General features: G+C 40.6%; 1 protein-coding gene across 2 annotated transcripts in view; it reads right to left on the bottom strand.

The window, feature by feature from the left end:
- The window catches only part of LOC139408808 (tyrosine-protein phosphatase non-receptor type 9-like), a 58,554-nt gene that overhangs the window by 36,389 nt on the left and 7,898 nt on the right, over window positions 1–14,267 (bottom strand). The window contains exon 2 of one of the 2 annotated variants that reach the window (XM_071153155.1): window positions 1,290–1,433. The exons of the other annotated variant lie outside the window; for it this stretch is intronic. Within the exon in view, the coding sequence (XP_071009256.1) occupies window positions 1,290–1,433 (144 nt within the window). The remainder of the gene's footprint in view (window positions 1–1,289; window positions 1,434–14,267) is intronic. 2 annotated transcript variants of the gene reach the window in all.

Below are 14,267 nucleotides of genomic sequence, written 5' to 3'. Positions count from 1 at the left end.
CTCTGTCCATAGGACAACAATCAGTCGTATATTGCACAAATCTGGCCTTTATGGAAGAGTGGCAAGAAGAAAGCCATTTCTTAAAGATATCCATAAAAAGTGTTGTTTAAAGTTTGCCACAAGCCACCTGGGAGACACACCAAACATGTGGAAGAAGGTGCTCTGGTCAGATGAAACCAAAATTGAACTTTTTGGCAACAATGCAAAACGTTATGTTTGGCGTAAAAGCAACACAGCTGAACACACCATCCCCACTGTCAAACATGGTGGTGGCAGCATCATGGTTTGGGCCTGCTTTTCTTCAGCAGGGACAGGGAAGATGGTTAAAATTGATGGGAAGATGGATGGAGCCAAATACAGGACCATTCTGGAAGAAAACCTGATGGAGTCTGCAAAAGACCTGAGACTGGGACGGAGATTTGTCTTCCAACAAGACAATGATCCAAAACATAAAGCAAAATCTACAATGGAATGGTTCAAAAATAAACATATCCAGGTGTTAGAAGGGCCAAGTCAAAGTCCAGACCTGAATCCAATCGAGAATCTGTGGAAAGAACTGAAAACTGCTGTTCACAAATGCTCTCCATCCAACCTCACTGAGCTCGAGCTGTTTTGCAAGGAGGAATGGGAAAACATTTCAGTCTCTCGATGTGCAAAACTGATAGAGACATACCCCATGCGACTTACAGCTGTAATCGCAGCAAAAGGTGGCGCTACAAAGTATTAACTTAAGGGGGCTGAATAATTTTGCACGCCCAATTTTTCCGTTTTTGATTTGTTAAAAAAGTTTGAAATATCCAATAAATGTCGTTCCACTTCATGATTGTGTCCCACTTGTTGTTGATTCTTCACAAAAAAATACAGTTTTATATCTTTATGTTTGAAGTCTGAAATGTGGCAAAAGGTCGCAAAGTTCAAGGGGGCCGAATACTTTCGCAAGGCACTGTATATAGTGCATCAACGCTACATGTAAAGTTTTGGTCCAGTGTTTCATGAGCTGAAATAAAAAGATCCCAGAAATGTTCCATATGCACAAAAAGCTTATTTCTCTCAAATTTGGTGTACCAATTTGTTTATATCCATGTTAATGAGGATTCTTCCTTTGCCAAGATAAGGGAGGAAGAGGAGGATTGTCCCCCTCAAAATTGAGTAAAAAAACACAAAAATAAAAACAATGCTCCTAAAATGTTTATTTAAAAATAAATTCACCATCTTTCTCCCTAACTTTACAAGTTACCAGCCACCACTGACACACACGCACGCGCGCATGCATACCTACACACACTTACTCTGTAGCTGTGAAAGAGCTCAATGGCTAGCAGCACGTCGAACTTGCGCGCCATAAGGAACTTGACGGCCACTTCCCAGGACAGCTGGGACACTCCATGCTGAGTGGTCCACTTGGTGATTTCCTCCAGAAACTGTTTGGTAGCCTAAAAACACAGAGATGCGGTCACACACCATGGCTGTGTCCCAAATGGCACCATATTCCCTAGCACACTGCATTTGAATGGCCCCCTTTTCCATGTATAGTGCATTTCCTTTGATCAGAGCCCTGGTCAAAAGTAGTGCACTATATAGGGGATATGGTGCCATTTGGGACACAACCTATGTACTCACTCTACAGAGATAATAAAAGAGACTAGAAGAAGTGAAAGAAGAAGTTAAAGATGATACATCCTATCAGGAAGTGGTGTTGGTGTATGGTGTCTGTGTGGCCTTTACCATGAGAGAGCATTTAATTTCATAAAGAGAGAAAGGGTGTTGGAAGACAGAGGTGACTTGGCTGCATGAAAAAAAGAAGATACCAACAAAAACAGAGGTTCAAATTGTAGGTATAGCACTTTGTGCTTCCACATTTCTGTACTTCCAAGCCTTTTGTTAGCTGGGACTAGCAGTTGAGTAAAAAGTGTTGGGCTATTAATCTAGTCAGAACAACTTGGATTCCATAAACCCTACCTCTATCAAACCTGCCATAAGAAATACACTGAGCTTGTATGCAGAAAACAGTGCTCCAATCTTGAATAGTTATGGGGTAATAAAGCACTTTTGTGGGGAAAAGCTCACTCTGATTGGCTGGGCCTGGCTCCTCAGTACAATCTTGCAATTGTTGCTGGTTTCATTTTATTTTTATTCAGTATATTTTTTAACGCATTCCTATGTGCACACACACTTTACACAAAGACGGACCCTTTGGCCACTAGGAAGGTTTAGCAAAATTACCTTTAGGTAAGTGATTACGGGAGCATCATTTTACATGAACACTGCCTGGGACTGTTTTTCATCATGTTGATTTACCCCAATCAATTATAGAACTACATACACAAAATTCCCATTTCAGCACTCAGCTCAGTTACCTATGCATTCTTTATGAACTACAAGGCGGAGTATATCTTTTTTATTTCACCTTTATTTAACCAGGTAAGCTAGTTGAGAACAAGTACTTATTTACAACTTGGACCTGGCCAATATAAAGCAAAGCAGTGCGACACAAACAACAGAGTTACACATGGAATAAACAAGCGTACAAGATAAACAAGATCAACGAAATGTTTTCAAAGAGTAAAAAGTAATGTGCCTAGAGTTAATAATGTTTTATAGAAGAATGCTATGAAAAATAACATTACCTAGCTGCTAGATTTCAATATTGAGTCTTTTCAGAATTTCCTCCCTTTATCTGATAGCTGACTGTCAAGGTGGACCATTAATTTCCTGTCTCTCATATCACGTCATCATCCACTCCAGACACCAGGCCTGAAGGTGCTCATTCAAATCTTCTTCAAACTTCCCCATTATACCCATTCAATAGAATAACTAAATATTTAACCAACACATTTGGACAAAAAAAATAGTTTAATAACACTATCCGTATTGAAATCTACAGTAGTGTGAAAAGGCACGAGAGAACCCCCAGCTATATTATGTTTTCAGTTAGCAAAGAGACCAATCTAAGCGTGCACACCCTCTCTGTCTATGTCCTTCCAAAAGTCTTCCGGAATTTTGTTGGTGGGCAAGCCCAGCCAGGCAGCACCAGCAAGCTGTCACAGAAGATAGAGGCTAATGAAAGCTCACGCTCTGAGCAAGTTCCGCTTCCCCAGCCAGCGAGAGGGGGAAGTCAACTATGGGGAGTCAGAAACTCTTCATGAATACAGAAAGCAACTGATGAGCAGAGCTGAAAAGGACAGGATGCCACTGTCCTCCTCTCACAAAGCTCGGGATTTCTAAGACAAATTGATGCATTTCAGAGGCTCCAGCACTATTCAAACCGCTAAAAGCCAAGGAGGAAGCTAACTTTTAACTACAGAATTGTTAAAAATATATATATATTCTCACTGTGTGGCTGCATTGTTGAGTTTTCACCATGTGGTTGTTTCATTCTCATTCGGATGTTTGTTTCCCTGTGTATCATTCAATTATTTTAACTGGTAAATCAAAGCAAGCGTCATATTGGCCCGGTCCTTAAAGACAGCCCATGTACAAAGCATTTCCTCTGGATGCAGGTGGTGTTTAACTAAAGGAGGTGGGCCTATATCTAATATCAGATTATCAGTACATTTTAATGTGCTCTGATTTAATGATACTTTATTATTAACTCTATCTAAACAATATTGGTGGTTTAAAGGCAAATTCGATATAAATCAGTCAAATATTTTTTTAGCTAATATCGAGCGATAATATTGGTCAACTTATATATCGGTTCATAAAATTCAACCAGGAACCCTGGACTCCCAGAGCAGATGAAGGGATGCTAGTCTTGGTGCTATTCAAAGAGCCCAACTACCAGGATTTGATTCCAGTCCACTAAGTTGTGATGTACAGTACCAGTCAAAAGTTTGAACACACCTACTCATTCAAGGGTTTATTTTTATTTTTACTATTTTCTACATTGTAGAATGATAGTGAAGACATCACAACTATGAAATAAAACACATATGGAATCATGTGGTAACCAAAAAGTGTTAAACAAATCAAAATACATTTTATATTTGAGATTCTTCAAAGTAGCCACCCTTTGTCTTGATGACAGCTTTGCACACTCTTGCATTCTCTCAACCAGCTTCATGTGGTAGTCACCTGGAATGCATTTCAATTAACAGGTGTGCCTTGTTAAAAGTTAATTTGTGGAATTTCTTTCCTTAATGTGTATGAGCCAATCAGGCCTTCATGGTTAAATTGCTGCAAAGAAACCACTATTAAATACTCAGTCTCAGTAGATGCAAAAATACTGAATCTTAGGAGTTGATTCCTAGAGGAATCGAAGCTTGTCACCCAGAAAGGGGAGTTGACATCGGGAGATGACAGGCAAAGAGTCGAGGAATCTATTATTTTGGAGTCAACTCCCCACCACTAGCACAAAGTTGGATGCAACCAAGTTGCAGATGAGTTGCATTGGGATGTTTCACAAAGCAATCAAGTAGTAACTCAGTTACCCAAAATTGTGGGAAAGTTGCTTTGTTTAACTCCAGCCTACGGTTACAGATAAAATAAGGGTTAAGGTTAGAGTACGAGCTAGGGATAGTTGTAATGTTGTTGACATTTATTGAAGATCTACAAACCATGTACTTGGGACTATCCAAACAAAATGTTACCGAAACAGGTTTGTGTGTGTGAATAAACTAGTGAAAATTAACGTAGTTCAATATTCATAAGTATTCTGGAACTTTCTGGTTCACAAAAAAACATTGAACCTTCGCAGTTCACACTTGAAGCCGAACCAAGAGGAGGACCCATTACTGACTTCAAGATAGTTCCCCTGAATTAGAAATGTACCTAGGTGCAGGAATGGATTCCTAAAAAGTAGTCTATTAACCCTGAGTGTCCCCAACACAGATTCTGGACCTGTTTGCTTAGCTACAGTTTATAGCAGTCATGAGAATTAGGTCTAAACAAAGATTTCTACTTTGAAGGAAATATTCTGGCACAAATTCTGTGAATCAAGACGATACGTGCAAATATTTACATATCTTTGAGGAATTCAGTATGCACTTCCTCAAATGGGGGTTCTGCTGGTTACACATGCTGTAATAAAAACAAACATTTGTGAGACATTTTCTTTTCAATGCAAGTCTTCCGCCCTTACGGATCTTGATCCCTCGGCATAAAACCAAACTTGACTGCTTTCTCTATGAAGAGGTCACAGCCTTCCCATATGCTCTGCCCAAAGTCTGTTGATTCTCCTTAAAAGCCTAAGATATCAGGGAGAATGAGCTTGAGGGAGAGAGAGCAGCTATCAGAAGTTAGTAGTTAGGTTAATATTAGTCAGGAAGTTATCTTTGGCTCACACGGAGAGGGGAGAGTCAATCAATATCAAGTGAGTAGACAGAGACTGCACATTTCAACCAGTCTGAATGATATACGAACCGCAAGTGACAGAGTTCATATTAAAGCCCGACCAATATGTTTTTTTTTATTACGATTCTGATTTTTTGGGGGAAAAACTTTTCCAATACCTACACATCTGCCGATATACTGTTAAAAGCAGGGAAATTAAAAAACAAACAAACATCGCTGCACAGCGATTTTCAGGTCTCTCCAGTGATGTTCGATTAGGTTCAAGTCTGGGCTGTGGATGGACCACTCAAGGATATCCCAATTGGATGATGCTGCCGCCACCACGTGGCAGCATCACCCTGTGGGGATATATTTCGGCGGCAGGGACTGGGAGACAAGACAGGATCGAGGCAAATATGAACGGAGCACAGTACAGAGAGATCCTTGATGAAAACCTGCTCCAGGGCACTCAGGTCCTCAGAGTGGGGTGAAGGTTCACCTTTCAACAGGACAACGATCCTAAGCACACAGCCAAGACAATGCAGGAGTGGCTTCGGGACAAGTCTCTGAATGTCTTGAGTCACCCAGTTAGAGCCCGGACTTGAACCCAATCAACATCTCTGGAGAGACCTGAAAGCAAAAATTTGAATCCCCCTTGGCATGTTTCCTATTTTGTTGCATTACAATCTGTAATTTAAATCGATTTTTATTTGGATTTCATCTAATAGACATACACAAAATAGTCCAAATTAGTGAAGTGAAAAAAAAATTAACTTGTTTAAAAACTTTAAAGTGGTGTGTCCATTGTATTCACCCACTTTGCTATGAAGCCCCTAAATAAGATCTGGTGCAACCAATTACCTTCAGAAGTCACAAAATTAGACTGGTTGAAATGTGCAGTCTCTGTCTACTCAAAAAGTCCACCTGTGTGCAATCTAAGTGTCACATGATAACAGTATATACATATATATATATATATATACGCACACACACAATCTGCAACACCACTAAGCAAGGGGCACCACTAAGCAAGGGGCACCACCAAGCAAGAGGCACCATGAAGAACAAGGAGCTCTCCAAACATTTCAGGGATAAAGTTGTGGAGAAGTACAGATCAGGGTTGGGTTATAAAAAAATATCCAAAACTTTGAACATCCCACAGAGCACCATTAAATCCAATATATAAAATGGAAAGATAATGGCACCACAACAGGCCTGCCAAGAGAGGGCGACCCACCAAAACGAATGGACCAGGCAAGGAGGGCATTAATCAGAGAGGCAACAAAGAGACCAAAAATAACCCTAAAGGAGCTGCAAAACTCCACAGCGGAGATTAGAGTACCTGTCCATAGGACCACTTTAAGCCGTACACTTCACAGAGCTGTGCTTTCCGGAAGAGTGGCCCCAAAAAAAATAAATAAGCAAACACGTTTGATGGTGTTCACTAAAAGGCATGTGGGAGACTCCCCAAACATATGGAAGAAGGTACTCTGGTGAGGTGAGATTAAATTGAACTTTTGGCCATCAAGGAAACCGCTATGTCTGGCGTAAACCCAACACCTCTCATCACCCCGAGAACATCCCCACAGTGAAGCATGGTGGTGGCAGCATCATGCTGTGGGGATGTTTTTCTATTGGCAGGGACTGGGAAACTGGTCAGAATTGAAGGAATGATGGATGGCGCTAAATACAGGGAAATTCTTGAGGGAAACCTGTTTGTCTTCCAGAGATTTGAGACTGGGATGGAGGTTCACCTTTCAGCAAGACAATGACCCTAAGCATACTGCTAAAGCAACCACTCCGAGTGGTTTAAGGGGAAACATTTTTAAGTCTTGGAATGGCCTAGTCAAAGCCCAGACCTCAATCCAATTGAGAATCTGTGGTATGACTTAAAGATTGCTGTACACCAGCGGAACCCATCCTACCTGAAAGAGCTGGAGCAGTTTTGCCTTGAAGAATGGGCAAAAATCCCAATGACTAGATGTGACAAGCTTATACAGTCGTGGACAAAAATTGAGAATGACACAAATATTAATTTCCAGAAAGTTTGCTGCTTCAGTGTGTTTAGATATTTTTGTCAGATGTTATGGAATACTGAAGTATAATTACAAGCATTTCATAAGTGTCAAAGGCTTGTATTGACAATTACATGAAGTTGATGCAGAGTCAATATTTGCAGTTTTGACCCACTTTTTCAAGACCTCTGCAATCCGCCCTGGCATGCTGTCAATTAACTTCTGGGCCACATCCTGACTGATGGCAGCACAGTCTTGCATAATCAATGCTTGGAGTTTGTCAGAATATCGATGTAATATCAATGTTTTGTTCCCCGAGCCACTTAGTTATCACTTTTGCCTTAAGGCAAGGTGTTCATCATGCTTGAAAAGGCATTGTTCGTCACCAAACTTTTCCTGGATGGTTGGGAGAAGTTGCTCTCGGAGGATGTTGGTACCATTCTTTATTCATGGCTGTGTTCTTAGGAAAAATTGTGAGTGAGCCCACTCCCTTGGCTGAGAAGCAACCCCACACATGAATGGTCTCAGGATGCTTTACTGTTGGCATGACACAGGACTGATGGTAGCACTCACCTTGTCTTCTCCGGACAAGCTTTTTTTCCGGGTGCCCCAAACCATCTGAAAGGGTATTCATCAGAGAAAATGACTTTATCCCAGTCCTCAGCAGTCCAATCCCTGTACCTTTTGCAGAAATCAGTCTGTCCCTGACGTTTTCCCTGGAGAGAAGTGGCTTCTTTGCTGCCCTTCTTGACACCAGGCCATCTTCCAAAAATCTTCGCCTCACTGTGCGTGCAGATGCACTCACACCTGCCTGCCTGCTGCCATTCCTGCGCAAGCTCTGTACTGGTGGTGCCCCGATCCCGCAGCTTAATCAACTTTAGGAGACGGTCCTGGCGCTTCCTGGACTTTCTTGGGCGCCCTGAAGCCTTCTTCACCACAATTGAACCGCTCTCCTTGAAGTTCTTGATGATATGATAAATGGTTGATTTAGGTGCAATCTTACTGGCAGCAATATTCTTGCCTGTGAAGCCCTATTTGTGCAAAGCAATGATGAAGGAAGAGCAATGATTCCAAGCACCACCCTCCTTTTGAAGCTTCCAGTCTGTTATTCGAACTCAATCAGCATGACAGAGTGATCTCCTGCCTTGTCCTAATCAACACTCACACCTGTGTTAACGAAAGAATCACTGACATGATGTCAGCTGGTCCTTTTATGGCAGGGCTAAAATGCAGTGTAAATGTTTTGGGGTGATTCAGTTCATTTGCATGGCAAAGAGGGACATTGCAATTCATCTGATCACTCTTCATAACATTCTGGAGTATATGCAAATTGCCATCATACAAACTGAGGCAACAGACTTTGTGAAAATTAATGTTTGTGTCATTCTCAAAACTTTTGGCCACAACTGTCGAGACAGTGTGGTTTGTATTTTAATTCCAGGTTGTAAGGCAACAAAATTGGAAAAAAGTCAATGGGTCTGAATACTTTCCGAAGGCACTGTACATACAAAGTTAAGTCTCACACACACACACACACACACCTGTATTTGGGGAGTTTCACCCATTCTCCTCCGCAGATCCTCTCAAGCAAAAACAGGTTTGTAGAAAGTTTGGAAAATGTATTCAGTCAATACATGTTAGAGTCACCATTGGGAGCAATTACACCTGTGAGTCTTCCTGTTTAAGTCTCAAAGAGCTTTCCACACCTGGGTGGTGCAACATTTCCCATGATTCCAGTATGTGATGAAAAGCAGACAACCAGGTTTTCCTCTAGGATTTTGCCTGTGTTGAGCTCCATTCCGTTAATTTTGTGTCCTCAAAAACTCCACGGTCCTGAACAATTTCAGGCATACCCATAACATGATGCAGTCATCACTATGGTGGTACTCAGTAATGTGTTTGTTGTATTAGATATTTCCTAAACACAACACTTTGTCTTCAGGACAAAAAGTGAATTGCTTTGCCACATTTGTTGCTGTATTACTTTAGGGCACGTTCCAGACATAGAAAAGGCACCTATGCACTTCTCAGTATTTGGTATTTAGACTTACCTTTTTCAATGACATAACGCTCTCTGCAGGTGCTACCTTGCACACTCTGAATAAATGTAATTCAACTGCTAAAAACCCTCCCACTTGCTTGCCAACAGATTTTCTCGTGGAGTTTTCATTTAATGGGGTTTTCAGTACATTTAACTTAAGCCATCCCTTTAAATACAGTATATCTTTAGTTATAATTTTGTCAGACAATAGAATACATAGAGGGAACAGGCCAAAATATAGGGATCAATGAAAGAAGCAATCTATGCATATTTGTCTCAGCTTCAACACCAACGGGTACATTCTAAAATACTTCGATCTTGTAGATTGTTTAGGCAAATCTTAGGGTTAGGAAAGTCTGTATGAATAATACAATTTTAAAAATGGGTTGGAGAGCCTTCACAGAAAATAAATTGATGAATAAAATAAAATATTTGATTGATTCATCCTGAAAATTGTCATATTCAAATTCAATCCATAAAATATTGGAAGGTGGGGGCAGATAAAAAAAGTATACAATAGGGTTTGAACAATAATCCTACCCTAATTCTCACTACTCGTGGAACTGTATAACACAGGTCCATTCGTCATGAAACATGCGCCAGGCTCCAGGTTTAACCTGCTACGTGTGGTCTGAGTTCCACAATGATTCAAATAGGCTACATGTCCCAAATTATTGGGACACGTGGACAACTATGATCCACTACTCCTCTTTACAGAGGAAAGAAAAGTAAATGGAATGCAATGATGCAGAAATAAATGTATGTGGTATTACTGACTGTGGCTCCTGATAGTGGCTAATATTTAACATAATTCAAATTGTAAAATAAAACTGAGAAAAGCCCTGGCATATAATCAAAACATTCTAAAGGACAGACATCAACCGCGACAGGTCCAGCCCTACAGAAGTCTAGGTTTCCAAATTTTCATCCACACAATAAAAATTCTGAATAACGGCACATCTATTTATATCCTGTGGAAAAGGGGCCGCAATACATGTCCTGTTGATATGATCTCAAATCAAATCAGATCTTCAGTTTGCTTCCATATGGCTGATTACACATGTCTCTAGGGGTAAAGGGAAAAATGTGTATTTACAATCACCTTCTCCAAATGGATTACTAATTTACCTAGCTCTTAACAATTTCTAAATTACAGTGCATGTAGAATGCTGTTATTTCGAAGAAAAAATGATAAAAAAGCTTTTCCCACTTGGAACTGGCAGGTTCGATCAACCTTATTCATAGATTCCACATGCGTAAAGGTGGTGGAACGAGGGAATTAAGTAATGGTCAAAATATTTCCACCACACCTTCATTTGTTCTAGCCCCGCCTCAAACGAATAGCAGGTGAATAGCATGCTTAAGTTCAAGGTCAGAATAGGAAGAGAAAAGTACATAAAAAGCTAATTACGTTCTATTTACGTACGCTTAACTCAGGTTGGAATCGGGGGCCTTCGTGCCTTGTTGCAAACAGGATGCATGTTTTGGAATATTTTTATTCTGTACAGACGTCCTTCTTTTCCCTCTGTCAATTAGGTTAGTATTGTGGAATAACTACAAAGTTGTTGATCCATCCTCAGTTTTCCTATCACAGCCATTAAACAAACTGTTTTAAAGTCACTATTGGCCAAGTGGTGAAATCCCCTCCCGCAAATGAGTTAGGAAACAGCCAGTATCTTTGTAGTGACTGGGTGTATTGATACATCATCCAAAGTGTAATTATATGCTTTATATACACCATGCTTTTTAAATTCACCCCTCTACCAACAGGTGCCCTTCTTCGCGAGGCATTGGAAAACCTCCCTGGTCTTTGTGGTTGAATCTGTGTATGACATTCACTGCTCGACTGAGGGACCTTACAGATAATTGTATATGTGTGGGGTACAGAGATGAAGTAGTAATTTAAAAATAAAGTTAAACACTATTATTGCACAAAGAGTGAGTCCATGCAACTTATTATGCGACTTGTTCAGTAAATTTGTAGTTCTAAACGTATATACAGTGACAAGAAAAATTACATGAATCCAGGAATTACCTGGATTTCTGCATTAAAAATTGGCCATAAAATTTGATCTGATCTTCACCTAAGTCACAAAAATAGACACAGTCTGCTTAAACTAATAACACACAATTATACATTTTCATGTCTTTATTGAACACACTGTGTAAACATTCACAGTGTAGGGTGGAAAGAGAATGTGAACCCTTGGATTTAACAATTGGTTTACCCTCCTTTGGCAGCAATAAACTCAACCAAATGTTTTCTGTAGTTGCGGATCAGACCTGCACAACGGTCAGGAGTAGTTTTGGACCATGTTTACAAAACTGTTTCAGTTCAGCAATATTCTTAGGATGTCTGGTGTGAATCACTCTCAAGGTCATGCCACAGCATTTTAAATTGGGTTGAGGTCGGGACTCTGACTGGTCCACTCCAGAAGGTGTATTTTTCTTCTGTTGAAGCCATTCTGTTGTTAATTTACTTCTGTTTTGGGTCGCTGTCCTGTCGCATCACCCAACTTCTGTTGAGCTTCAATTGGCGGACAGGTAGCCTAACATTCTCCTGCAAAATGTCTTGATAAACTTAGGAATTCATTTTTCCGTCGATGATAGCAAGCTGTCCAGGCCCTGAGGCAGCAAAGCAGCCTCAAGCCATGATGCTCCCTTCACCATACTTTACAGTTGGGATGAGGTTTTGGTTTTTGATGTTGGTGTGCTGTGCCTTTTTTTCTCCGCACATAGTGTTGTGTGTTCCTTCCAAACAACTCCACTGTAGTTTCATCTGTCCACAGAATATATTTATAGCAGCGGCTTCTTCCACGGTGTCCTCCCATGAACACAATTCTTGTTTAGTGTTTTACATATCGTAGACTCGTCAACAGAGATGTTCGTATGTCCCAGAGATTTCTGTAAGTCTTTAGCTGACACTAGGATTCTTCTTAACCTCATTGAGCATTCCGCACTGTGCTCTTGCGATCATCTTTGCAGGACGGCCACTCCTAGGGAGAATAGCAACAGTGCAGAACTTTCTCCATTTATAGACAATGTGTCTTACCGTGGACCGATGAACATCAAGGCTTTTAGAGTTACTTTTGTAACGCTTTACAGTTTTATACAAGTCAACAATTCTTAATCTTAGGTCTTCTGAGATCTATTTTGTTCGAGGCATGTTTCACATCAGGTAATGCTTCTTGTGAATAGGAAACTCAAAACTTTCATATAGAGCAGGGCAGCTCTAACCAACATCTCCAATCTCATCTCATTGATTGGAGTCAAGCTTAGCAGACTCCTGACTCCAATTAGCTTTAGGAAAAGTCTTTGTGGTTGAATCTGATGGGGTTCTAGGGGGTTCACATACAGTGCCTTGCGAAAGTATTCGGCCCCCTTGAACTTTGCGACCTTTTGCCACATTTCAGGCTTCAAACATAAAGATATAAAACTGTATTTTTTTGTGAAGAATCAACAACAAGTGGGACACAATCATGAAGTGGAACGACATTTATTGGATATTTCAAACTTTTTTAACAAATCAAAAACTGAAAAATTGGGCATGCAAAATTATTTAGCCCCCTTAAGTTAATACTTTGTAGCGCCACCTTTTGCTGCGATTACAGCTGTAAGTCGCTTGGGGTATGTCTCTATCAGTTTTGCACATCGAGAGACTGACATTTTTTCCCATTCCTCCTTGCAAAACAGCTCGAGCTCAGTGAGGTTGGATGGAGAGCATTTGTGAACAGCAGTTTTCAGTTCTTTCCACAGATTCTCGATTGGATTCAGGTCTGGACTTTGACTTGGCCATTCTAACACCTGGATATGTTTATTTTTGAACCATTCCATTGTAGATTTTGCTTTATGTTTTGGATCATTGTCTTGTTGGAAGACAAATCTCTGTCCCAGTCTCAGGTCTTTTGCAGACTCCATCAGGTTTTCTTCCAGAATGGTCCTGTATTTGGCTCCATCCATCTTCCCATCAATTTTAACCATCTTCCCTGTCCCTGCTGAAGAAAAGCAGGCCCAAACCATGATGCTGCCACCACCATGTTTGACAGTGGGGATGGTGTGTTCAGGGTGATGTGCTGTGTTGCTTTTACGCCAAACATAACGTTTTGCATTGTTGCCAAAAAGTTCCATTTTGGTTTCATCTGACCATAGCACCTTCTTCCACATGTTTGGTGTGTCTCCCAGGTGGCTTGTGGCAAACTTTAAACAACACTTTTTATGGATATCTTTAAGAAATGGCTTTCTTCTTGCCACTCTTCCATAAAGGCCAAATTTGTGCAATATACGACTGATTGTTGTCCTATGGACAGAGTCTCCCACCTCAGCTGTAGATCTCTGCAGTTCATCCAGAGTGATCATGGGCCTCTTGGCTGCATCTCTGATCAGTCTTCTCCTTGTATGAGCTGAAAGTTTAGAGGGACGGCCAGGTCTTGGTAGATTTGCAGTGGTCTGATACTCCTTCCATTTCAATATTATCGCTTGCACAGTGCTCCTTGGGATGTTTAAAGCTTGGGAAATCTTTTTGTATCCAAATCCGGCTTTAAACTTCTTCACAACAGTATCTCGGACCTGCCTGGTGTGTTCCTTGTTCTTCATGATGCTCTCTGCGCTTTTGACAGACCTCTGAGACTATCACAGTGCAGGTGCATTTATACGGAGACTTGATTACACACAGGTGGATTGTATTTATCATCATTAGTCATTTAGGTCAACATTGGATCATTCAGAGATCCTCACTGAACTTCTGGAGAGAGTTTGCTGCACTGAAAGTAAAGGGGCTGAATAATTTTGCACGCCCAATTTTTCAGTTTTTGATTTGTTAAAAAAGTTTGAAATATCCAATAAACGTCGTTCCACTTCATGATTGTGTCCCACTTGTTGTTGATTCTTCAAAAAAAAAAAGTTTTATATCTTTATGTTTGAAGCCTGAAATGTGGCAAAAG

Source organism: Oncorhynchus clarkii, chromosome 1 (genome assembly GCF_045791955.1).
Source record: "Oncorhynchus clarkii lewisi isolate Uvic-CL-2024 chromosome 1, UVic_Ocla_1.0, whole genome shotgun sequence".
Taxonomy (NCBI): Eukaryota; Metazoa; Chordata; class Actinopteri; order Salmoniformes; family Salmonidae; genus Oncorhynchus; species Oncorhynchus clarkii.
This window is presented reverse-complemented; position numbering and strand designations above follow the sequence as displayed.